Genomic DNA, 26061 nt, shown 5'->3' with positions numbered 1-26061 from the left:
TTCTTTATTTCATTTATGAATTTGTCGGTTTCAGTTTTTTTTCTGCCAGGCAGAAAAAACGAGCCCTCTGCAGAAATAATCCCAGCCGCAGCTTCACTGGCATCCGGGGAATCTTGTTTGTCATCCGGCTCCGACATCGGTCTGCTGCCTCTCATTCTCTGCTGCGACCCCGATGTGTTTGCGCATATACTATAACCTAATTCTCTGAGACATTGTCCTTCAAGTGCATCAAATACAGTCTGTGAGTGTAACGAAATATTTCTTTTCTTTTTCTTTTATTTATAACAATAACTGCTAAAGGTACTTAAATGAGGTTTTGTCATCATGTCATCAACGTCATCATTATTTATACGATGATCATATTTCTTTGGCAGGAGCTTAGCCGCCAGAAAATTAAAGGAACACATTGTTTTTCGCTCACCAAAAGTTAGATCTAGGGTCCAGCGACATGTAGGCCATTGCGTCATCGTCTTCGTTTCTTGTTGCTGCTGTGTTGCGGCCAACTACTGCTGTGTTTCATTTATTTTTCAGTGAATCTATTCTGCGGTCGAAGTTTGAACTGTTTTATGTTACGCCGAAACATTGAAAGCGTGTCCTATTTGCTATTCTTGCTATCCACTGCCGTGATGGAAGAAAGAAGGCACCAGTGGTCAGCATTAAGTTGGTAACAGTTGACTTCAGTCAGCCTAGGAAACTCGTTCACATTGTCTAACGTCGTGGTATGTATATTGCGAGCAATTATAAGTCATGACCGGCATCCTACCAATACCCTCGAAATTAAAGGTGCACAATCCATGTATTCCATTAGTATCAAAATATAGAACAGAAAACTGGGGTGATAACGAAGAGGTTTGCGAGAGACAGTGATATACATTTATCTGCAGGATACGTATTTCCTTTCACCTTCATTTATTCAATAAAAAAATTGATAACAGTTCCTTCGGCACCCGATCGGCACCCAATCCCCCAGAGCAGGTTGCGCCATTTCACTAGGGAACAATAACAAGAACATTTATTATGGTACGATTTAAGCTGAGGGGTCAGCTTGAATCAAAGTTCTGACCTGCTACTCGGCATTGGGAAAGGGAGACGTGAGTAAGAAATAGAGAGGGCGAGAGGTCTCGATGATGAAGGTGAAGATGGTAGTGAGTGCAAAGATTCTTCAGTCTCAGATCTCGACCACTTTCGGGCAAGAATTCAATGAGAGGCTTTGCATTATCGCGCCGACAAGGATTCGGCCGGGGTCCCAATAGAACCTTTTCAGACAAACGTTCATTGGTAAACTTGAACAAATGCTGTACCAATGTTTGTCATTGCACAGCATATCGCGGGCAAATGCGCAAGACTTGTTCTGTTGTCTCGGGCACCTGGCAATCCTCGCAGTCCGAACGGCCAATAAGGTGTAGGTATCGCCTAGTGAACGCCACACCTAGTCGTAATATTTGAAGCAAGCTCGCATTACTTCTTTTGATCTTGGGCAGTAATTTAATTTGTATCTTTGGGCCAAGTTCATGAAGGCATTGATGACGTGGGCCAGCAACGTCCAGTATGTTCTAGTCTTTTCGTACTCTTACTCGATAGTTCTCAATAGTGTATACACTAGAGCATTATTGCCTGGTTGAGTAAACGGGATGGACACTTGCGTGGAATTATTGTGGGCTATCTTCGCCTATTCATCGGCTAGCTCATTTCCATATAAGCCACATTGCCCAGGAATCCGTTGAAAGTCTATATGACGGCCAGTTCACAGGGTGAAATTAATTGTAATACATCTTGAATAAGGAGATAATAAGGTCTTCGTCTAAGGGCAGAATGAATCATTTGGAGGGCTCGTTTTCTGTCACAAATGTAGTCCAGAGCTGAGGCGATTGATTAGGCATAAAACCGACTGCTTCACGGATGGCTAGAATCTCTGCGGTTGTTGATGTAGTTTGGTGGTTGAGTAGGAAGCGCGTAGAGATAAAGAAATTCGGTATTACTAATGCCGCTGTTCGAGTAGTTGTAAACATTAAGCTGTCAGTGTAAATTGCGTAGAAGCGGCATATTCTGTACACTGTAAAAATATTTACACCCTTAAGGGTGCTTTCTTGTCGCACTGATAACATTCTTATCGTTAGGGCCTTGCAAAAATTTATAGAGACCGACAGCGGAACTCTAACTAGACGTGTGATGACAAAAGACGTAGTTGAACGCTATGTAATCATTCTGACAGCCTTCGGCACACAGAAATATCCGACAAGAGAATTTCAAAGGGCGAAACTCTCCTGTCGGATATATCTGTACGCCCAAGGCTGTCAGAATGACTACACAGTGTTTAACTACGTCTTTTGTCATCGCGCGTCTAGTTAGAGCTCAGTTGTCGTCCTCCATAAACTTTTGTAAGGCCCCAACGGTAAGGGTGTTACCAGTGTGACAAGAAAACACCTCTAAGGGTGTAAACATTGTTACAGTGTAGAAGCTAGAGACAGGGCTGAAGACCAATGGAACGAAAACTGATAGCTGCAACGCAAGGACACAGGAAGACGACGCCGTGGACCAGGGAGCCAACGAGTGTGGCTGGTGTTTTCGTTGAGATTAACCGGAGTGCCGTTGGGCGTGTGATTTCAGTGGTCTACTACTGTTATTACGTACTTTTAGACAACCGCTGGCACCAAGGGAAGCGAAACGCAGTCGAAAATGGCAGAGGGCTAATAGAGCTATGAAACTGGGAAATATGTAGGTATGAGAGGTAGTCAGGTAACGCAAGACATTGGCAGGTAGTTGGAGATCGCTTGGAGAGGCTTTCGTCCCGCAGTGAACAGAAAACTGGCTCACAATGAGGATTAACATGTTTTAACTGGTCAAAATTTTCGCTTTCCTTTTGTGCGCCAGCGCCCCCCCCTCCCCCCCCCCCCCCCCCCCGCTAGACACACACGCCCCCGAACACGCGCGCGCACCCAAGCACGTTGTTAACGGTGCATCCTCCCCATCTCGTTTATGATAGTTATCATCTGTTTCTTGCAGGGCAACAAATCGCCGTTCTCAGTATCATGAGCCTCAAATCGATCCGAAACTTTGAAGAGAGAGACACTTGCTGCTCTCACCCTTCAATTTGATATGTCGAACTCGCCACCTCTAAACTTTCCTTCGTATCGAGCCGCAGCAGCTGCGGATAACTGTGCCGTGTTAGTTCTCCTTGTTCTGCTCTATTTTATTTTCTCGGGCCGTTTCCTTCAACCCTTGCTACGGCTCGATTCACAGACTTTAATTGCTCTTTTCGTGTTTTATTTTTTTGCTGAGGAACTACAGCCCTCCTGCTTCCGGTAAAACAAATACAAACCAGTTCTAAAAAGGAGAGGAAATACAAGAGAAAGCTGCTCTCGCTGCATTCAGTATGCGTTCGAACAAAGTAAGGCGGGTGCGTGAGAACTACGCATCAGCGAGAGCTTCGACTACAGGGTGCAATCCTCAGTGCGCAAGTCAAACTGCGCGATCGCTTCCCAGGAGCTGCCAGTGTAATCACACCCGAAAGCCTGCTTTCCATTATCACGTCAACCTAACAACTCATTTAGAATGCGCGTTTTGAGCGGAAACCTAGAAGTTGCTCCTATCGCAGCATGTTCCCCGTTTTATAGCCTAACACCTCTCATTCGAGAAATAGAAAGGTGTCTGGGAAGTAACGGGAGATGTGGTTCCGGGCCAGCAATGGTAGTCTGGCGGGGTAGAATTCGAAAAAGAAAGCGCTGTGCCCGGCTGTCGAGTAGAATCGAAACTCCACTGGTCTCCAACACGGACTGCACAGCGAGCGAAATAGAAGAGGGGGGAATAGGGAGGGGGAAAGGGGGAAAATGGGTAAGGGGGGGGGGGGGGCACGGGGAACCTTTTGTTCATTCCGTCGGGTCGATCCCACGACGCGGAACTCATTTTCACCTTTTTCTGTTGCTCGCCCTCTGCTTCTGCCGCCAGTGGGCGACATAATTTCACTTTAGCCTTGCTTTCCCACGAACACCGAGGCACGCGCGCACGCACGGACGCACACAGACCCGCGCCGGCGAGAGCGAGTGCGGAACGCCGTCAGTTGCGGCCTGGGATGAAATAACGAAGCGGAGAAGAACGTTGCCGGCTGCCACCGTCGTGTTGCATCGATCCGGCAAAAGGGTGCGAGCGTGCAAAGACAGAGAAAGACGGGGGGGTGCAGAGGTAGTGCTCTTTTGCTGTACATGCACGCACATAGACAGACAAACAGGCAGGACACGCTCGAGCTCACATTCGCATCGCGCGATGGGGGCACCTCCGCCCCGAAAGCACACATCGGGCGTCCTTATGTCGTGCGCGCGCGGGCCAAGCGCTGGGCTTCGCCACCTCGCTCATGGGTTATGCATGGCCAGCCGACCCGCCCGCCGCACGCACACACACACACGTACACATACATACACACCTCCCCGCCGGCCACGGTCCACACGGGCAACACGATCGCTCCGCGGGGTTGTATTAGCCGCCGTGCTGCACAACTCGGCCGCTTCGCGCTCGTCGCGGTCGTATAGACGCTCCCGCGGTCCACTCAGAAAATGCGCGAAATACCCTCCCACCGACCTCCTCCTTCCACACCATCTTCGCAGTTGCCTGCCGCCCGCGTCTTTCTCTTTCTCTCCTGCCTAGGTCTTCGGGTCACGTCGAGTGGTAAGAGGAAAAGGATGCGCCTGATGGGGAGGCTTCCGCGATTCGGCCATTTCGCTAGCACTGTATACACAGCGCACAAACACGCACGCAAAGGCATACGGACCACGCGCCGGGAAAGCCGGGGGCCATGCGGGCAGCGCCCGCAAGGCACCAACTCGCTCCGCCGTCGCCTTTGCCGATGCGATGCGACGCTCGGAATAACGCAACAGCATGCAGCTGCGCTGAGGGGACTGGAACGGCACGGCTTGGAGAGTCTCGTGGAGTTGGCCGCTCGTAAGAGTGCGCGTGCCTTGGGACCATTAGGAAACGATTCCAGACTCCCCCGTACGGCTACAGCGCCGAAAGAAGGCCTTCGTTGCTTTTTTCGTGCGATTGTCTGCACGGTTATACAGCTTCGGCGATGGCATCGCGGAGCTGATTCGAGAGGCCACGCGGGTAAAGTATGTGCGGTAGCAGCGCAGTCATCGGGGAGTGAGGAAAGCTTTTCCCCTTATCAAGATCAAAGTGTTCCCGAAGCAGTCTGCACTGCGCATTCCTCGTGAAAGCGTAGATTCGACGCGCAGTAGCTTTGCGTTGTCAATCTCTCCAGGTCACTATACCGCGAAAGTTTTGGTCGTCTTTGAATCTAACCGTTTCCAATGGGGCAGCTTTGTCACGCAGTTTTTTATTTATTTATTTATTTATTTACTTTATTCGACATTTTAGTACTTATCACTTGCGCTCGTTATCGTGCACTGGTGGATTGATGTTTACTGTCGTCTCTGTGCGTTTAGTTGTAAGGTGGGAAAGTCACGAGAAAAGTTGCTTTTGGAAAACACGCGACTGGCCTACAAACCGCACGTGTGCTGCGCCATGGGCTTGAATATGCGCAGTTCGCGCTGATCTCGCGAAGTTACGCAACTTCTCGCCGTTTCGACCCCGCGGTTGACGAGTACACTATCCCATTTTAGCGTAGTCTGACCCGCATGACGGGTCCTTGCAAGCCAATCTGTGCGTCAGCGTCTTTTGGTGGAAGCTTACGTGGCACGCTGGGCGAGTCCATTTCTACAACGCCGGCCTGCGTCGCGGTTTTATCGTCTTCACCGGCTTTCAAGTAAGCGCATTATGCGCGTACGCGTGAGCGCTGAAACTGTTATTTCCTAGTCGGCCGTCTATATACACTGCGCATACGGGATCACTTCAATCCGTCCTTCTGTTGAAGCAGGGTGAAGCTGCAACTCGATGACTTTCTTCTTACAGGTTGATAACTACGCGTGGCCTACTTGAGAGTTATCTGCCTTCGTCACCGGAACGTTTTACTTTCGTCGAGATGAACTTTGCTCTAAACACCTGTGACACCCGCCACAGCTGACAGATCGCGGTGCGCTGCCGCTTGGTGCACCCGGTTGTCGCACGTGACAGTGACCCAGGCTCCGCTGCACGAGCGGCTCTCAGCGCGGCATGCTTACATGCCCCTCCGTTTGTCAGACCGAGGTGAACGTATGACGTAAGAATATTCGTTTTCGTTTTTTTTTTTCACCGATTCTATTCTATGGCAATATCAGAAATAGCGTATACAGGCGTGGCGTCTCGCGAGTCAATGGCGAAGGGCAAGGATAACAGAAAAACGAAAATAATCTTTAGATTTATGGGAACTTAGTTCACCCTCCGATCCTGGGCCCGCAATTCACAAAAAAAAGCTCATACGCTAGGATTGTTCGCGATGGAAAATTCCAGCCAATCCCGATCCTGAACATATCATCAGCGAAGGTGCCCGAACAATGGCAAGCAATAATTACAAGAAACAAAAAAATGCTTTCTAAATTAGGTCCCTTTTTTTTTTTGTTATCATCCGTCCGGCTCAGCGGCAAAAGCCGGCGATATAGCGTGGGCGGGGCTTCGTACGAGCCAATGACGAAGCTCAAAAAGAAAAGAAAAAGAATTGTTAAAAAGTACCGGCCCGTAGTCACAAGAAACTTTTAGGCTATTTTAGTTAGTAAGAAAATATTTGAGCCAATCGTGGTGATGGACATATCATTAAGGAGTTTTGCGCACCTAAATTAAGTAACGTAAGCGGGCGGGTGTACAAAAGAACGCAGGCAGGGCGTGGGGCTTTAGGCGTACGCGAAGAAGCTTGGGTGCGCTATTTCTTGAAAAAAGTCCCCGAGTGAAGGCGGTCGGCAAATGACAAAGACCACTTTTAAACGAAAGGCTTTGTCAATTCAGCTCATGGTTCCTCGGTGTACCTGTCCTCGCAAACGTTGGTTCGCTATTCAACGCCGAATTCAGTAATACGAGGTGCGTCGAACGCTTATCCTGTCAGGCCACGAAGTCATGTCATGTCAGGAATAACAAACAGCGTGGTGCGTTCGCGCGGAATTTTTGACGCCAACCTGCGTGCTGTCACGTCGCGTAGTGGTCATGCTCCGGCTGTCTCACAATCATCTGGCGTTGGAGTGCTAAATATATATATATATATATATATATATATATATATATATATATATATATATATATATATATATAGTCGGGCATATATATATATATATATGCCCGACTCAGACAGTCATATTTAATGTCACATTGAGTGAGCGTGCTTCACCGTTAGTGTAAAGCGCAGGCTGTCACACGGAAAGGTTTAGTCACACTCAGTGCATAACGCACTCGCCTACGAGCGCGGCCGTCAAACTCACTCGGCTAAGCGCGTATAGCCTAGATGGCAGTGCTTCAAATGTACGAACCCACTTGACAGTCTGAGTGCGTAGATAAATGTGCATTGGTGGCATTTAGCCGGAAGCCAATGACTTCGTAAGCCATATCCGTCGATGGACAAATTATCTCTTATGTAAGGACGCACAGGTTTCCAGGAGCAATCATCCACCGTGACCTTTTTTGGAGTCCCCATGTGGCCTACCTAAAGAAGCGCCTAACAGCCATATCTCACCTTCCCAAGTTTCTGGGAGGAAAAGCCTGGGGTGCTTCAGTACACGTAATGATGCAACTGTACCGGACGCCGTTTCTCGGGTATCTGAGGTACAGTCTGGCAGTGCTAACCTGTACCTGCATAACTAACACCTGTACACTCGAAAGTGCTCAGGCACAGGCGCTTACGATTTGCCTAGGGCTGCCACGACGTACATCAGCATCCGAAACCATTGCAATTGCGCATGACTACCCAGCCAAGGTTCCCATTGTTATGGAAGCGCTCAGAGCACACGTCAGGCACCTTTCTCGCGCCCCTCTCCACTATCTCGCCTCGCTGCCAGATGGCCGCCCTCGTACCTCTTTTTGTCAGACGATAGTGCCTTATCGGGTATACCTGCTATCAGATTACACAGCTGCAGCGAGAGTTTTGCTTCCCCCTTGGTGCTTGGCTCAGACACAAGTTCGACTGATAGTACCCGAGATTCAAACGAAGGCACAACTCCCATCACCAGCTCTCAAACAATATTCGTTGCTCTTGCTCTACGAACACTACAACGATCATACCCATATATATATGCACTGATGGTTCACCCACCGTGGACGAATCTGCAGGATAAGTAATTTTTCCTGTGGAAGTCACCACCTTAATGTTCAAGACATCGCACCAGACTATGTCCACAGCCACGGAGCTTGCTGCTCTTCGTAGCGCATTACGCATAATTCGACAGAAATTCGAGAGGAACAGGACTCTAAAGCAGCTCTACATTGTTTGCGTAAAGTCCGTCTTACGCCGCGGACCCTACGAACAACTAGTGCTACAAATCCGAGGGCTCCTTCATTGCCTCGTCGAGCAAGGACAGGACGTCAAATTTGAGTGGCTCCCTAGCCACTGTGGCATAATGGGCAATGAACAGGCCGATGAAGCTGCTCGATCTGCTCATGAAGACGGCGTGCAGGAGCCAATCGCGCTGTCAAGAAGAGAAGCAGCAGCGCAACTTCGAGTGCTTGCATATGATGCCTTACAATCGTTATGGAACACACATAGTTTCCAGCACACGCGTCTACATCGATTTGACCCCTGTCTGCAACTACAGCCTCCACCTGCGCTATACCGACCTGAGACAACGGTGCTTTACCGATTGTGGCTTGGCGTCGCATTTATGAAGTAATTTACTTTCAAAATCGGATGGGAGGGATAGTGCTGGGTGTGACCAGTGTGGCGACGAGGAAATTATCGAACACCTTCTTTGTGATTGTCCCTGATGCAGAACACACAGGCAGTCACTCGCGACCGCGCTGGCGCGTCTTGGCGACCGGCCGTTATCGAAGCGGACAGTTCTGGAAAGTAGACCTCTGCAGTCGTCACGCCACAAGACAGTGAAGGCACTCTTGAAATTTTTGCGTTCGAGTGGCCCATTGGAGAGGCTGTAATTCTAATGGACGTTCACGACCTTCCCTACATTTTCTTCCGTTAGTTTGTTTTTTCTCTCCGCCCTGTCTTTTCCGTTTTTCATTTCACCTTCCTCAGGTTCAGGGTAGCAAACCAGAATCTCATCCGGTTAACCTCACTGCCTTTCTCATCCCGCTTATTTATTATGCAGAGAACATTGAAACAAGAATTACTTATCATACCTTATTACACAAGATTCCTTGTTGTAGAAAATGAGAACGCTACTGCCGAAGTTTGCTTAGCTCATTTTCCATTTGTAATAATAACCTGAAACTGTTGAGCTTATATAGCATCTTTTCTTTTTTTCGCTGTTTCAAAGGCCGATTCCTCTGCACCCTACGCTCATTGTGCTCCATCATTTCATCTATAATGTACTTAACGCTTAGAGCCACATTTAAACGCTTCTTTTGTTAGAACGAACGCCAGCAAACGTTCACGTTCCTTGAAAAGGTGTCTATACCTCTAGTGTAATTTAATATAATGCTGCGTATCACTCAGCTCTATAAACACTGCTCTTGTGTTATGATCACGAAATAGGTGTATATGAGTCACGTAATAAGAAAGAGATAGAAACATACGAGTTAACCTGCCAAAAACTTCCGTCGAAATCAGAGAAGTCGTCGACTGCACCAAGCGAAGAAAAATTCAGCGGCAGCTCTTACCAGTTATGAAGGCCGCCTATAAGTTGTTCCAGGGGACATGGAGGAAAATTCATTATAAGAGAAAAGCTCAGATGTCGGACTTCCAAGAGAGGTGCGCAAATCTGCGAGCCTGTCATGTTCAGTTGATCCAGACGCAGCTGCAAGACGCTGATTGTGGGAACAATATTATATTGCCTGTGATGCAGTATGCCGTTATTATTTTTTTACTTGTATACTAACACTAAGATTCATAAACTAGATAGAAAAAGGTGGTGTGATTCATTTTCTATTGTTATGGTGGATCACCCATCAGTTCCCACATAAGGAAAAAGAGATTTACATCAGTTAGCCACCAAAATCGTATGTGTCAACTAATGTTGTTCTATCAACTAACCAATGATTATTACAATACTGACACTTCGAAAATGCTCATTTACGGAACTGGTTACTCTACAAGAAAGCAACATTCATGAACTATATCACCCTTAACCCCCCCAAAAAAAAACTCTTTTAAGTTTGTATGGTAGACAGAAGAGTCAGCTTTAAGAAGTTACTGAAGCAGCAACCATCATCGTATCAGGAGATAGGGCACGATACAAAACCCGAGAAGAGAAGCCAGCATCAAATCTCAGTTTAGAACGCTGACGACAGTATGTAAACAGGAGCATTGACAAACACATTCAAAGCATTCGTAAACGTATCCTGAATGCCGGACTTTTATTTTTCCTATTGTTAAACTATAAACATACATAAACCTCCGCCTCAGTGACTTCATTTCCCAGCGATCTCTTTGACAAATATAGCTGTGTTTTCCGTACCGACTTTATGGATCGCGATACCGTCACCTCAAAGGTGGCACAGGCAAGACATTAAGGCAAACAATTGCGCACATCCGTGTTTCCTGACTCTTTGGAAAATTTAATCTTCGGGTATTAAGTGCAACACCGTTAATCTTTTTTTTTTAGCGAGTGTGCGAGCCTAGCTGAAACGCCACTTTCTTTCGATATGGCGTATCCATTAAAAATGCGTCATTTACTTTGAATATAAGGAAAGGCATTCAGCACTAATTAAACACATTAGCTTGGGAAAGAATAGTGAAAGCCCTTGCATGTATCGATTGCTCGCATCTCGTGAGAAATGGAAAGCAAAATACGTAAGTGAGTTTCTCTCTTTAGCACAGAGAACAGCCGGACCGAGCGCGCTGTCACAATTTGTTGGAAGGCAGAAAAAACTTGAGGCGTTTTGAAAATGTGCAGGAAGAACGGGTATACCACTGCTGCCGTGCTTTCTTCTTTGGCTCTTCTTTTCTTTATCGACCCCCCCTCCCCCCCCCCCCCCCGAAAAGAAAGAAAAGAAGCTGTAGTGCCGTTTTCTGATATGCTGCAGTAAAGGCCGGAAGTGCTTTTGCCCGCCCCCGGAAGCGTTTTTCTTATAGACCCGCGGGTAAGAGAGGGCAGGAAGTGCGGTGTCGTTCCGCGCTTATTTGGGGGCGGCTTTAAGGCCAAAAACGGTCGTCTCGTATACAAGGCACACCTCTTACCGTTTTCCCGCGAAGTTGGTTTCTTGAAATGACCGGGGCTATACAGGCTGGTGCTATAACTTGAGCTTTACGTGCGCCCGGATGTAGGTACACGTGTTCCGACAATTCACGTAATCCACAAGCAACTCGTCTTCCACCTCCCTTTTATTTTATTTTCTCTTTCTTTTCGAATCTTTTTACGACGCTACGGGGAGAGCAACGATTACACATTCCCGATACCGAATTTTAGGGGGCACCTCCGATGCAGGGATTCGATCGGAGCATCATGCGCCCAGTTGGAAGAACGTGTACGCGCCACCGGAAGTCAGGCAGTTGAATTTGGAAGCTACGAGACTTGGCGAGCGCAAGCGAGAAGGCTTATGTTGGAATCGCGAACGGAACTCGCCTTCTCGTCGTTGAAAGCCGCTGGCCGAGCGATACTGGTTGAGTTGTAGCACGCTCAAGAAATTTAAGTTGTTAGTTTGGCTCTGTAGAGTGCGTTCTCAGCCTCTGTGTTCTCTCTCTCTCTCTCTCTCTCTCTCTCTTCGGCTGATTCGACCATTTACTTTGTCTAATGTCGTATGGCATGGAAAATGAAAGACGGAGGAGTGTGAGTTTTAGTCGGATCGATATACAAAACCCAGCAAACAAGCTTCTCCGCGGAGCGTGATGCGTTAAATACGAGGGCATCTGGCCTCCTTAAGAAAGTAGGTTCTTTTTTTCAAATTTCACTTGATGAAGATTTCTTGGTAGTATGGTACGCCATGTAGTTTCCGTCTGTAAGAGTATCCTAAATAAGTTGGTCGGTAAACAATAGCGTAGTAATGAGGAAAGCGTATACATCGAAAGAAGGACAATGGAAGGACTCCTTCTTGTACTGCCTTAATTTTTTTTAACCATGCAGTGCAACTTATTTGTGTCACTAATCAACTAGAGTAAGTTTTCGCTATGGATAGTAGAAACTCTGACACGTATACGGAAATATAATCAGTGGATTCTTATGCCAGGGGTGTTGTTTTAAAGCTTAGAGTTGTTCATTCGAAGTCTAACCCATACTGATGACAAACTCAATATGTCGCGTGAACTATCGCGCGTCTCAGCAAGGCTCCGCCTGATTATGCTCTATGAATGAGTTTTCTTGCAAGAGTATTCAGCATCCCTTAGGCGTTGGGAGCTCAGTCATTAGAACCTCGGAATGCTAGCAAGGGCCTTTGTGGGATAGCCTCCCGCAGGTCTCATCTACGGTTAAGAAGCCAACAGTATGTAGTTTCTCATTGCCGGAATCTCTTTCTGCCACCAATTGACTTCAGAAACAAAAGCACGTCAACGTACTTACAAGCCCTTGATGAGCATCTTCAAGACGACTCAAGACCATCTCTTTCAGCACTTTATCTCCGTCTCGAAGACTTGTAGAACATCGCTGAGCTCTTAGAACGAGCCTCGGCCGAGAACCTTCCAGCAATGAACATTAGAATGCAGCCACACTGGTTGTAATGCTGAGCTATTCTCACTTTGCCCACGAGGCGCCCATGTTCTGGTATTCTATCGATATCTGATTAATGTATTGTCTTGTTCAACAAATATAAATTGCCCCGCCGCTTAAAAAGAATTGTGCACACTACCTACGAGACGCAGTCTACAAATAATCTTTTTTTTTAATTAGAAGAGCCAAACTAAAGCCGTCTGGATGACCGTGAACTAAACTCCTCAACATTTACGGCGCCGTAAACACAGCATTTGCGCCCTGTCAATCAGTCTTCATTATGGAATGCCTATTTTATACAAGCAGAAGAAACTACTACTTGCCTCACCCGCCGCGGTTGCTTTGTCGCTCTGGTGTTGGGCTGTCAAGCACGAGGTCGCGGGATCGAATTCCGGCCACGGCGGCCGCATTTCGACGGGGGCGAAATGCGAGAACACCCGTGTGCTTAGATTTAGGTGAACGTTAAAGAACACCAGGTGCTTCACATTTCCTAACCCCCCCCCCCCCCCCCTATGGCATGCCTCATAATCGGATCGTGGTTTTCGCACGTAAAAGCCCATAATTTTTTTTTTTACTACTTGCCTCCTTTCGTTAGTTCCCATTCAACCTCATTTTGCTGTAAAAGAGAAAGCCCTCCCCCCCCTAAAAATATACAGTGGTTTAGCTAATCACTGCAGTCGTTGTGTCTTCGGCTCGCTCTTCAGTTGTGTGGCAGGGGAGTTCAGTGAAGAGCAAAAGAGTTATAGAATCCTTCCAGATAAAGTGTAGTTGGACGGGCACCAGTGCATCACCCGTCATTCCCCTTAAAATCAAGAGAGTGTGTTTATTCAAATTCTTAACTTGGATTGTGTGTGTTGAAAAATGGATTGTGTCTCACATGGTACTTGCGAGATTGCTTCTGTGCTGGTACATGCACTTGCGTGGTAATAAGCCTGCGGGTTTATATGATCAGTAAACTTCAGTTGTTAGCTCAACATTGGTTCTCTATCTCCTGTCTGTGCGCCTTTTGATAATTTTTGCTCTAATTCGTAATACGCCAGCCAGACTTGTTACAGTTTAAGGAATCGAAAACAAGCTCAAACGCGCCGGGAGAAATGCGAGAAGACGAGACTACTCACTGCCTAAGTTGTTTAGTTCGGTAAACAGCGTTTAACGGTCATTTTTCTCATTCGTGCACCGCAATGATAAGTGAATTGCCTTATCTACAACGGTCGCTGAAAACAGAACGAGAAAATTACATTTCAACACCACTTTGAAATCTCGCGGTGCACATTTTCTTCACAGTTTCACTAAACATCCTCGAGGTCATGCATCTGAGCAAAGATCTTAGCACTCTGGTCAAGCTTGAAGGGACACTAAAGGTTACTATGAAGTCAAATTAAAGTGATAAAGCAACGCTCTAGAATGTCTAAGGCGTCAATATAATCGCGAACAAAGCTTTAGTAACCGAGAAATTGAGGTAAATGCATGACACGATTTGAGACCCCCCAGCGACACTCCGGTACTTTAGCCCGATGACGAAGGCACTCGTCATCATAACTTATGTCACTAGTACTCAATTACTCGTATTAAAAAGATCATTTCATTAGGTTATAAGAAGGAAGAAAATGCTACTTGTCTACTTCTGTTCGATTCTAAGAAAAAATAACATTTTGACGTTACCGTTCAGTAGTATGGGTGGTCGAAAGGTCTCGTTTTCACTTGACTCTGCGCGCTCGGCTCTGCGCCGCGCGCGCTTTGGAGTTTCAGTTGTTTCGTTATCGAGTCGTGCTGCGCTGGTTCCGCTGGCTCGCGGAACTTGCATTTGGAACAAGCAGCGAAAATGCCACGTCCATGTGATCCCGTGGAATGCGCGATTGGTCCGCGGAACTTGGCCAAGGGCAGTTGCAACGGCGAATCCAACGTTACTTATCGCTGTGTGCCAACGAGTGAACCTCTCCGTTCGAAGTGGTTAAGTGCCGTACCTCTGCCACGGCGCGTTGGCAAAGAGCCGAAAAATCGCATAGTGTGCTCGCTGAACTTTCGTCCAGAGGATTACGAGTTTAACGCCGACTTACTGAAGTCGTGTGGAGTGTCTTTCAAAGCAATGGTTTCCCGTAGCGCTGTTCCGTCGGTCTTGCCTGCATTCTCCGAAGCGTAAGAACAACTGCAGGTCGAAGACCGGGCGGTGAGTGCGGCATTTGGTTTTCACGAAGGAAAAGCTACAAATGTGCGAAATGTACAGCCATGACATACAGCTGCCGTCGTATAATCGCGCGAGCCCTCAGTAGCAGGTCACGTTCATCAGTGCTTAAATCGCTCAAGTCGAGCCCAGCATCGCGAGCCAATGTGTCGTTGTCAGGGTCGTCCATTGCAACGAGTGTCAAAGTTGGCGTCATAAAATAACGAACCAGCTTATCGTGGCGCGCTTTCCCTTTCGCTAGCCACCATAGTTCCGCTTTCGCCCTGCTGTCGGCTCTTTCTTGGTTCTATTTCTGGCCGCGCGTTTGCGTTTTGCGCAGAAACGCCGTAGCGCCGTCTGCGGGCGCCATTTTACTCACCGACGGTGCAACGTCACTATGAGACCATGACGTCACCACTCCTCGATCGGAGGGCGGGTGATTTGAACTGCGCTAGATGTACGCGGACGCTTCTGAACGCATTTCCTTTTAAAATAAGTCTCTTCTTCGCATGAAACAAGCGTTTCGAGGTTTCTGGGATGGTATTTTAACAGTTCACGTTGACTTAATATTTACCTTTAGTGTCCCTTTAAAGGGTCCCTGAAACGGTTTGGACACATTTTCTAGGCACGTAGGGTACAGCTACAGTAAAACATACGCACCACAATTTAAGTGAAGCGTTTTATGTTAAGAGTACTACAGATGATTACAAGTTACCCTCCTCCTTAGCCATGCTTTTCGTCCTCAACTCATTCGTCGAGCGACCGGGACTAAGCTCCGCCATCGCTAGGTCCGCGCCATGACTTCTCGCATCGTCTACTTTCTGTGTCTTGGAGCCCAGCGCGCGAAGCCTCTCCGACCTCTCCGCTAATCGCCCGATCCCCAGCGAGAGTCCCAGCGAGAGCTAGCCATGCAGCCTGTGTGGCGAACGTTCTGTCGCAGCACCCAATCGCTGCACGGTCACGGTATTGTGGTAGTAATCCTCCGATGTGAAGTGGCGGCCGCAAACATGTAGATACTGGCGCCGATCGTATACTGACAGCCCGATGCGCCGCAGCCACTCCACTCGGCTGTTGCCTTCCAGAGCGATACGATGTCGCAGCTTCACATGTCGCCCATCGCTAGATTCGCAGTCCGCAACGCGACAAGAACGATTCGTGGTCCTCGTGAGAAGAAACCTCGAGAGTAACAGTGACCGCGCAGTTCCCGTCAACAGGGAACACGTTGTAGCACAGGCAGACAGCACTTGCTGTGTGCAGGAAGTGCTCTAGTATAGTGATAAATTGTCGTTGTGTATTCTCTTCCTGTTACTTTGTTTAGCGATAGAAGTTAACCAATATTCCACTTATTGAAAGCAACAATTGTTCACCATAAAGTTAAAAAAATTACCAATGACCAACGTGGGTAGCCAATTTGATAGCTCGGCCGGCTGACCTCACGCGTGCCCAACTACGTAGCAGGTTATGGGGTGGCTGAAAACATAAAGGGAGCGGCTCCACTGCGACTGGTAGCGATGAACATCTTGAAACCCTCATAATAAATTAAACGCTTTACGCAGAGCACTTGAATGCATCGGCTAATTATCCGAAGGAGCTACCCTAACTACTCACTATAGGTTTCCACAAGATCGTCAAAACTGTCTCGGGCTCCCGTGACTAATGTAGGTAAGTAAGCGCACGCCCATGTCGCACTGGCATACAATGTCAAATTGCTCACCGGAGAAGTCTCGCATGTCCATCTTGTGGGCGATGAGCAGCGCCCGGCACTTGGTCAGCTCTCGCAGGAGCATCTGTGTGCAGCACACCAGGTTCACCAGCTGCTGCGAGTCCACCGGGATGCCGTCCGACACGGCGCTGCGACGCGCGAAGAAGAGATGTTCCTTCAGTCACCCAACCTTACTCGGCATACGCGACGCTCTGAGAACAAAATAAGTCCCGGCGATTTCTGAAGCCACAACAGTGACGTATCGCCATAGCTATAGCACAGAAACAAGTTCCTTCCCATGGTTCCATTTGCGAGAGCATACGATTGTGTTCGTATTCAACACCGTCTTGTAGGCTCCCATGTGTTTTCGTACCCTCCAATGGTGTAAGTCCACTCTCGCTGGGTGAAAATATATGTCCGTACGCTTTATATGGGAATGTTAAAATGCGTTGAAATGGTTTTAAATGTGGAGCTAGCAGTTATTCCCACTGAAAGCAGCTTCCAACACACCATTGCTTTTGAAGTTGTACTTTTGCGTCCTTGCAAGACTGCAAAACCGTAACAAACAAAATAAAGAGGATGGGGGCGAGGAAATTAAGGACGCTGGGTAATACGGATTTACAGTCGAATTCTTCCACGTCTTTAGGTACATTGCAACAGGCAGCGCGCAAAAAAAAAATAACATACAGCAGCCTCATGTGCGCAGAGCTAATCGATGCCTGCAAGAACGTATCGACAAACCCAAAGAGGAACGACCCTACTGGCGGATGATGACGTTCTTAGGCACGTTAGTACAATACCAGGCTCAATAATTACTGCTCTGCTGTCGGGTAGTATCTCTTTGGTGAAGTCTGCCCCTTTCTGGGGTCACCGCCTGTGAGCGCTAGATTATGCCGGATTAGGTTGAGCCAGCCGAACTGAAGTGTTACAACACGCTCCCTTCTACTTCGTTAACCCGAGAGGGTAGCTGGCAGCATACGTACTGGTTTGTAAAGGAAGGCAAGAATATCGAGCCGCCCTCATAGCACGATGTCAGAGCTCGGGATTCAGTGGTGCGTCATACCAACGACGCGATGCCCCAGCAAGCCCTAGGTCAATCTTATGCTACGGGTTGGATTACCGGCGCCATACCATGGCTATACAGTTTCACCACAGCACGCAAAGCACGATAAAGAACAAAGCCTGCGTCTCGGGAGAGGGGGGAGAAGGGGAGAAGTTGCCGGAGGTTAGGAGATTGAAGCGGAGTTGATTATCGCCTAACGAACCGTACGTCTATACTCCGCTCGCTTCGTGTCTCAAGATATGGCGCATCGAGCCTAATCTATTATTACTGCTCATTGACGACGCCAGCCGGCTCTGTAGTGAGAGAGAGGGAGATGAAAACAAAGCGCTGGAATGGGGATCCCATCAGCGGCCGCCACAAAATTGAAACGTACAACGTATGCAGTGGGCCATTTCCTAGCCGCAAACCGGTAACTGCGGGCGATAAGCTCATGAATATATATTGGAAACGAGTGCGCCTCTCCGGCGCTCTTCTGTTTTAGCTTGCACCCGCTTTGGTCGTTGGCGGGATAGCAAGTATCGTCCGCAGTGTTTCGAAAAGCGGTGGTCCGACTTATTTCGTCCGCGAATTCGGGAAAGCTATAAGCCGCGCGTTGCACAGCGCAGGAAAGCACGGGATTGAGAGACCCATTTCGGCGCATCGTATTTGTCATTTGAAAGTTTCCAGCAACGGAGATGTAGATAAGTTTGCTTTTTTTACTTATTTATTTTATTTACAGACGCAGAAGCGCAGCTCGGAGCGCCTCGTCTTCATTCCCGGTTCATTACAAGTCAAAGACAAATATAGCATGTGCCATGCGCTCTCGTGAGTAGCACTTAGTTTTCCTTTTCCGTAGGCGCGTGTTCTACTACAGATGTCAAAACTGTCGCATATAAAATTGCCAATCTGACGGCGCCCTAGAGAGGGTGACGCCACCATAGTGGCACGTAAATTTCCTACACCTAAGCAAGCTCTGGCAGCGGAAGAGATTGAATGGCGTAAACATCGTCGTGTTGATACAAATTGTTCGCAATGCGGTCCTACAATACTATGACAATACCAGAGGTAAAAACATGCCAGTGATTCTGACCGGTGTCTTTAGCATCAATATTTCGAACCTGTTAAAACAAATGTTGTCCCGCGTTCATGAAGGAGACAATGGGACAAGGCGTCGTAAGTTTGGACATAATACCAACAGCACATACGTAGAGTGTCATTCATCATGTGGTCAAAAGGGGGCTTCATATATTTGAATATGTAAGGCGACATCACCGATTTCAATCTTCGTGGGCCGCTACTCTAACCCTTCTCAATGCGACACCCAGCATGGCACCATGGACCAATATGATCTCAACATAGGCGTGCTAAGCATGTCAATATGTTCGCAACTTCCGTTTCAAAACTGTGCTGTCATTTACAGAAGCGTGTATCGACCATATCAACTCTTGCCGTTCTCCTATATCTTACGCAGATCCCAGATTATTTGGTATCTACGTAATAAGCTGTTAATAAACATTTATTCGGATCTCTTGTCGGGGCAAACGTTTCTCATTAGCATAGACTGCCACACTTCGTCGGATCTGTGAACTGCATTTCTTTTTTTCGTTGCCTGAACTAGATTGGGAAATTCCGACACTTCATCCGGATTACTCGAAAGCGCAAGCATTACCAACACGCCAAATGACAATGCGCATTAAGCGCATTAGCGAAGTTTCCGCTGAACTATTTCATTGATTGTTGCAGGGCTCCAGTGTCACTCGCTGGCTATAGACAGACTAGTGCTCAAAGAAACTCCGCCTAATATGAATGTTTAAACTACTGCCCCTGTCGAAATAACTTTTCCCGGGTATGATACGAAACACAGCGGCGTTCTGCGCTGATTGTTTTGCGTTATTTTGTTTTTCGGAGGGCCCGAGGAAGCCTTTTCATAAAAATAATACGTGGAACGCCAACGCACAATAAGCTGTACGATTTCGGGGACACTAAATCGCAGTTGGCGTTAGCCTCACGACTTCTACGGAATGAGCTTGATCTTTTGAGCGCTGGTCAAATTAGTTTGCCAGCACATGTCCTAAGGCAACTATTTCTAAACGTAATTAGTGGAAATCTCTTACCTAGCGTATTGTATTGGCGAGCGAAAGGGTTTAATTCGCGAATCGATCATGCTGGTTTGACGTGTAACCGATGTATGGTTCGCTGTTTACCTTATGGTTGTTCGATGTAAAAAAAATATAATAATAACGCAATCTTTTCACAAAAATTTAAGATAGCATTTGTCCTTCATTTATAAGTGTATACAAATCCATTGATAAACTTGAGCGGTATTCTCGTCACTGTAAGTGCGGTGTGCAGGTATTAGCGGTCGTTCGATTAAAGAGCACCGCTCAGACCTGCTTCGCAGGCATCGCAACGATTCTGACCAATGCGACACGCAGCGCAACCGTGCCAGTGCCGTGGCGTCTCAGGTGTTCTGGTGTGGAACGTAACACCATGACGTCGGCTGCTGCGTGTAAGATTAGATCAGATTTAGCTGGGCGATCGGGGGCCCTATAACGTAAAACTATTCCAATATGTTTTTTATTCCACTCTCCTGACGTCAAATTTGCGTAACCACCGACGCGAGCATCGGGTGGTGATCCGCAGAGTTGTCTGAACAGACCAATCAAACGCTCTCCTCATTTATAGGAGGTCACTTTTGTTTCTTTAAAAACGAATAACATTGCCTACACTGAGCTGCTGTCTTATATAATTGGCTGATAAGAGGCGAGCAACACGCTCAAGTGGAGAGGAATTTGATGGGGCCGAGCCAGCGCACTGAAAATTGATAACCAGATGAATAGGGTGGTGCCGGCGTCTTCGATTGGTCCGTTTTTCCTCACTTACCATGCGGTGGTTGGTCGGAAATCGCGGCGGCATGCAACGGAAGCTTAAGAATGCATCTAAAAAGGATCCTCCGCAAAGAAGTTGGCTGAGCGAGGCCGCAAACGTGCCGAAAGTGCTCGAAAACATCACACGGACAGGCAATAAGATTTATTGTATGCAAATAAACCCATGCTCTCCGGCAGGTGCCAGTAGCCAGTGCCTGAGCGATCGTCGGCAGCCATCTTTTATTCCTTTCGGAACGGGGCAGCCTGCTGTTATTCAAAGAAAATTACAGTTTTGTTCGGCATATTAATGCATCTTGAACGCGTACACGTCACTTTGACGCGGTGAGCTTTCGCGGTTTTGTAACATCGCATGAGCGGCAGGTGAAGCGGCTGCAGCCCAAAAACTTTTGACCAATAGCCGAAGGCTAATGGCGAAAAGGCGTCGAATCAGAAATAACTATTTTTCTTTTGTTCAGTCCAGTCATGCACAATCAGAGTGTGCACGTCATATCAGATGGGGTTTGCGCGGTTTGCGTGTCGTCGTGGCAGGTGAAGTGGGATGGCCCAAAAAAGTTTTTCACCAATCGCGGAGGGCTGATTGCAGAATTGGAATAGAAAAGTTTGGAATAGCTTTACATTATAGTGCCCCAGGTGGACAAGTTGGAAACATGTGCTTCTTGCTGCTTCATTTACCTTCCATTTGGAAGGAGCCATGAATGAAGAATTTTACTAGAAACAATGCTAAGAAATATAGAAAAATAATAATATTCTGCTACAAAAATTCTGAGAATTGTCTATTAATGCGCTAGCATTCTTTGGCTCGGCTGCTACTTTGGTTTTGCTTCCCATTTTCTTGCTTCCCCCAAAAGTTTTTTTTCCCTATATGTAAGAATTATTCGATAAGACTTTCCTCAATACCTACCAATGCAGTGTTCTATCAATTACCGCATGCAAAATATCTTAACTTTGACCGCATCAGTGCAAAAAATACTGTCAAAAGTGCAGTACCTTGTACATTTTCTCTAGTTTCGCAATTTTTTTCAAGAAGCTTTGAGGCGTATTTAACTCAGCTGGTTGAATTCACGCATGGCATTGCTAAAGCACTAGACATTGGTACACAAATTGACGCAGTTTTCATAGATCTGTCCAAAGCGTCCGTCACTGTGTTTCACCATTAAACTACTATTTAAACTCAACCTCCATCCTAAATAATCCTAAACTCGTAAACTGGATTTCCAGTTTTCTGTCTGACCGTTTCCAATATGTATACGCTATAATGATCCTGACTCCGCTATCACTAATGTTTCCTCTGGCGTGCCGCAGGGTACCGTCCTTGACCCACTTCTCTTTCTACTTTACATTAATGACTTGCCACAAAATATGATTACTCACATACGTCTCTATGCTGATGATCGCGTTCTCTACCCGAATATAAGCTCCCCCTGAACAGCATACTTTTCTTAACGACGCGTTCTCACACTTGTGCTCATGGTGTAACATCTGGCAGATGAGCATACACTTCACCAAAACCGTTTCAGTGACATTCACTAGGCGTTTACCTCCTTCCGTTTCTTCGTACGCTTTCAATAGCTCTTTTCTGTGAAAAATACCCGAATATAACTCGGACTCTTACTCCCTCACAACTTATCTTGAAGCAAGCATACTCAAGTAATATGTACTAAATCACTTTAAAAACTCGGCTATCTACAACGAACCTTTCGCGTTGCTCCTGAAGATACTAAACTGCTAACATACAAAACATTAATCCGCCCAATTCTTGAATATGCATCTATAGTTTGGAACCCTCTTAATAAAAACGATATGAACAAGACTGAGGCCCTGCAAAGGATAACTGTTTGTTTTATTTACCATCGCTACGAGAAGGAATTTTCACCTTCTGCTAACCTCTCTAATCTCAACTTAACCACTCTGGCAACACGCCGTCACAATGGGAGCATAAAGTTCCCGCACACCTTAACTAACTCTCCACGCTGTACCAGCTTAGATAAATACTTTATATCTGCTGAATATTCCCGCCCCCGTAGCTCTCACAGCCTCAATCTTTTGTCACTGTAATCTAGAGGTGACATGCATAAACATTGTTTTTCACCCTCAACTATTCAACGTTGGAATGCATTGCCAGGAAATGTTCGTTCATTGCCCCTGACCAACTTTTTGTCTGCAATTGGCATATGATGTTATCGCCATTCCTTCTGTCGCCCAAGGTGGGGCTGAAGTATGTAAAAACAAATAAATAAAATATATATTTCGTCTATAAGTATATTTATACCAAAATATACTCTATTGAAGTTCATACATATACTTAGATTGATCAGGGAGACTGCGAGTTAGTTTAATAACAAATTGTGTATATTGAATATTTTTTTTAGATTATGTAGTAGGTAGTGGAACACAACGATTTGGGAATTCTTGTAATAGGACGTCTAAACAGAACCTCTATAATTGCGCAGGTAGAGGTAACATACAACGATAAATTTTAAATAAGTTTGTGTATTATGCACAGTTTAATCAAAGCGAGCGAAATTTGAAAAAGCCCCACGGTATGGAAGAAAAATTTTTACATTTTTGGGCACAATGCTCCATGTGACACAGCGAAACAGCCTAAAATTTTATCAGTCAAAGCTGCGATGGCCGAGTGACACGTCTGGGACACTTGACATGAAATTACCAGTTTCGATTTTTTTTTTTGTTAATGTGAGAACATTATACGCCCCATTACGCGAAAATCCGGCGTCGGCGGCGGCGGCGTGCCCGTTCGATGGTACCAGAAATGGCCGACGGCGCAAAGAGCGAAAATACGTCAAGAAATGTTCGGATTGACGTCATATTTGTCAAGGAGCTGTTAAAAATGCAAGTTAACGGCTTTGGAAAAGATAATTTGGTTCATTTCACTCTGCGTGGGAATCGAACCCACGCCTCCGGGGTGCGAGACGAGCTCGCGTCTCCGACGCCCAGGCGGCAGCATGACTGGCTAACTATGGGTGTGCCTAGTGCGCGCGTATTTGCACACGTCACGTCGAAGCCATCTTAGCGACTAAATGCGTGCCCTAGTGCGTGCGTCACTGGGCACGTGACGGCGCAGCCAATGAGGAGGAGGTGACTTCAGGTGCCGTGTGCATAAAATGCGCGCGCTGCCTCCCGCGCGTCACTTGCATTTCGGATTTCAAAGGTGGTGACGTCGAGACTCCGATGGACTCTCGACGCCACGTCATAAGCGTATAAAATGAGCCGGTTTATGGCCAGCGTGTACGCAAACATACCCACCGAATCAGCAGAAAGAACTTTAATGGAAGTCGAAAACATCAGTCGAAAACATTTCACCACAGGGACTATAAGGTTTTCGCATTCCCACACGCAATCAGCCTTAAGTGTCACTGTTGATTTTTTTCTGCGTTAACTGTTAATTTATTTTCGGCAAACCATCTAAAAATGTTAATCAGTTCGGCATCAGTTTTCCTTTGAACAGCCTGGACATCATCTCCTGTTGCTATTATAACTGTATCATCGGCATACAGCAGTATTTGTGCAGAGCTTAGCGCATTTGGGTAAGTCATTATTGTACAGGGGGAAAAAAACAAGGTCCCAGGACTGGTCCTTTGGAGACATCTGTACTAATTCGCCGAGGGGATGATATGAAGTTATTTAGTGCGAGTACCTGAGTTTGGTTTTTTAAGTAACTTCCGAGAAACTCGGCAGTCTGTCCGCTAGAACCGTAGTATTTTAGTTTATTTAGCAGGACGTAGTGATCGACAGGTCGAATGCTTGTCGCAGCTAAGAAATACCAGTGCGACAAGCTTATCCTTATTGAGAGCTGCGTTGAGTACTTGAATCAGAGACAATACTGCAGCAGACGTGCAAAAGACCTGGCCAGAATCCGAGTTGCTTAAGGCTAATTATGTTGTGCATTTCTTAAAATGTCTGTATTCGCTTCACAAGAATCTATATATAAATAATATTTAGTCAACTCAGGACAGATATCGGTCGATAATAGGAGGAATAAGATTGGTTACCTTTCTGGAATGTTGGCATAACCTTGGTCAATTTTAGTGACGATGGGTATGTACAATGGGAGGCTGAAAATGCGGCACAGTATAGGTCATAGTACGTCAATGTTTTCTTTAACCACACGTATGGGTACATCATGCAGACTAAGGGTCTTATTACATGGCATACCTGCTACAACTGACACTAATTCGCACAGCTCTATGTCAAAAACAGAAAAGTGTTTTCGATAGAATGGGATAGGCTTGCGTAGGGGAGCGAGCTTGAGAATTTATTTGCTAAACATACACCGAAGTTTGAATTACATCAATAACACCGATATTGCTGTTCGGTTATGAATCGGCCTTCTGGCTTTCTAAGTGCTTGCTCTTATCTATCTTTTAGCGTTGCATAGTTAATTTTCTATGTAGGTATATAAGTAAGCAAGAAATTACTCTGTAATTTAAAGGTAAATGTCCACTGCCGCTTCTAGGATACGTGCCATTTCAGTCAGGCCACTGTTTCTGATGTGTGTCTGCTGAAAGCTGCGCAGATATTAATTTTTTTTTACACCGAACAGCTCGCTCACTGGCCATGTTTATTTACTACCAGGCGCCCGCCATCCCACGTAAGTCGCATTGATGAAAACCTCGTTTCCGTCGGACGACTACTGAAGCGAGTACCAGCATACAAAATCGAGGCCTCGAATTTCATTCCAGGCTCTGAGAGTACTACATTACCGGTAAAGCGAATTCGTCACACAACCCGCTGCGACGCTAATGCTCCGTCAAATTGACCGCGCTCCCTGCGTGCTCGATTAAGACGAACATATCGATGCACTCGAGAGCCAGCAAAGACGCGACGTCGTGCGCATCATTACTCGCGCTTCCGTTCGTACTATGTACTCTAAGCGGGGATATATGCGCATCGTTGCTGCTCATCCCCGCTCACGTTGTTACGATTCCCTTTGCCGAAGTCTGCTGGTGTGTATAAAATAGATACGATACACAAGCTCTCTCTCGCGAAACCGGTGCAGTGCTGTGTTAGGCTACGAGGCAAGCTGGCTGTGAGGTGGCCACTGCACAGCGCAGATGAAAAGAGTGCCGTGTTTTTGGATGGTGCCCTTATGGCAAATTATGCATGTTTGCACTCACATCAGATTAACGTCAAAGCGTTCATCAGATAGCAACACCCTTGCTCACCCTGCAGTTCCGTCTATGCACTTTGTAGAGTGTACAAGGAGAGGGGGAGGGTGCGCATCTGCCATGGTAATCACGTCAGCCTTAAGCGAACTGGGGCTAGGTTTCCCGCGCGATGCTTTGTTTCCTAGGGGGTGACAAACACGCACTAGTTCAGCTGCACCCCCTAGTTCTTCCGTTTTACACCGCCATGTTGAAAGGTAAGCAAGTAAATCTGAAAGAAGGAGAAGACTGTCAGTCTGGTGCAGTCTGTAAAGTTACGGTCACTAATTTTAGCGTTCTATATAAACCTCATAGCTGTTCAAAACAGAGTGCCCGCCAACTCTTCGGAGGCAGTTCTAAGATTCACGGCCTGTTTTGTTTCACTCGGGTCGACTGGCCCGTCTTCTGCATCGAAAATTAAAAAAAAAAACATTTCATCTGGTTGCACCG

General features: G+C 46.7%; 1 protein-coding gene across 1 annotated transcript in view; it reads right to left on the bottom strand.

Moving 5' to 3' along the window:
- Nucleotides 1-26061, bottom strand: part of LOC142572320 (regulator of G-protein signaling 7-binding protein-like) — a 126670-nt gene that overhangs the window by 35276 nt on the left and 65333 nt on the right. Inside the window, exon 3 of the mRNA XM_075681330.1 lies at nucleotides 16532-16668. Within this exon, the coding sequence (XP_075537445.1) occupies nucleotides 16532-16668 (137 nt within the window). The remainder of the gene's footprint in view (nucleotides 1-16531; nucleotides 16669-26061) is intronic.

This window comes from Dermacentor variabilis, chromosome 2, assembly GCF_050947875.1.
Source record: "Dermacentor variabilis isolate Ectoservices chromosome 2, ASM5094787v1, whole genome shotgun sequence".
Taxonomy (NCBI): Eukaryota; Metazoa; Arthropoda; class Arachnida; order Ixodida; family Ixodidae; genus Dermacentor; species Dermacentor variabilis.
This window is presented reverse-complemented; position numbering and strand designations above follow the sequence as displayed.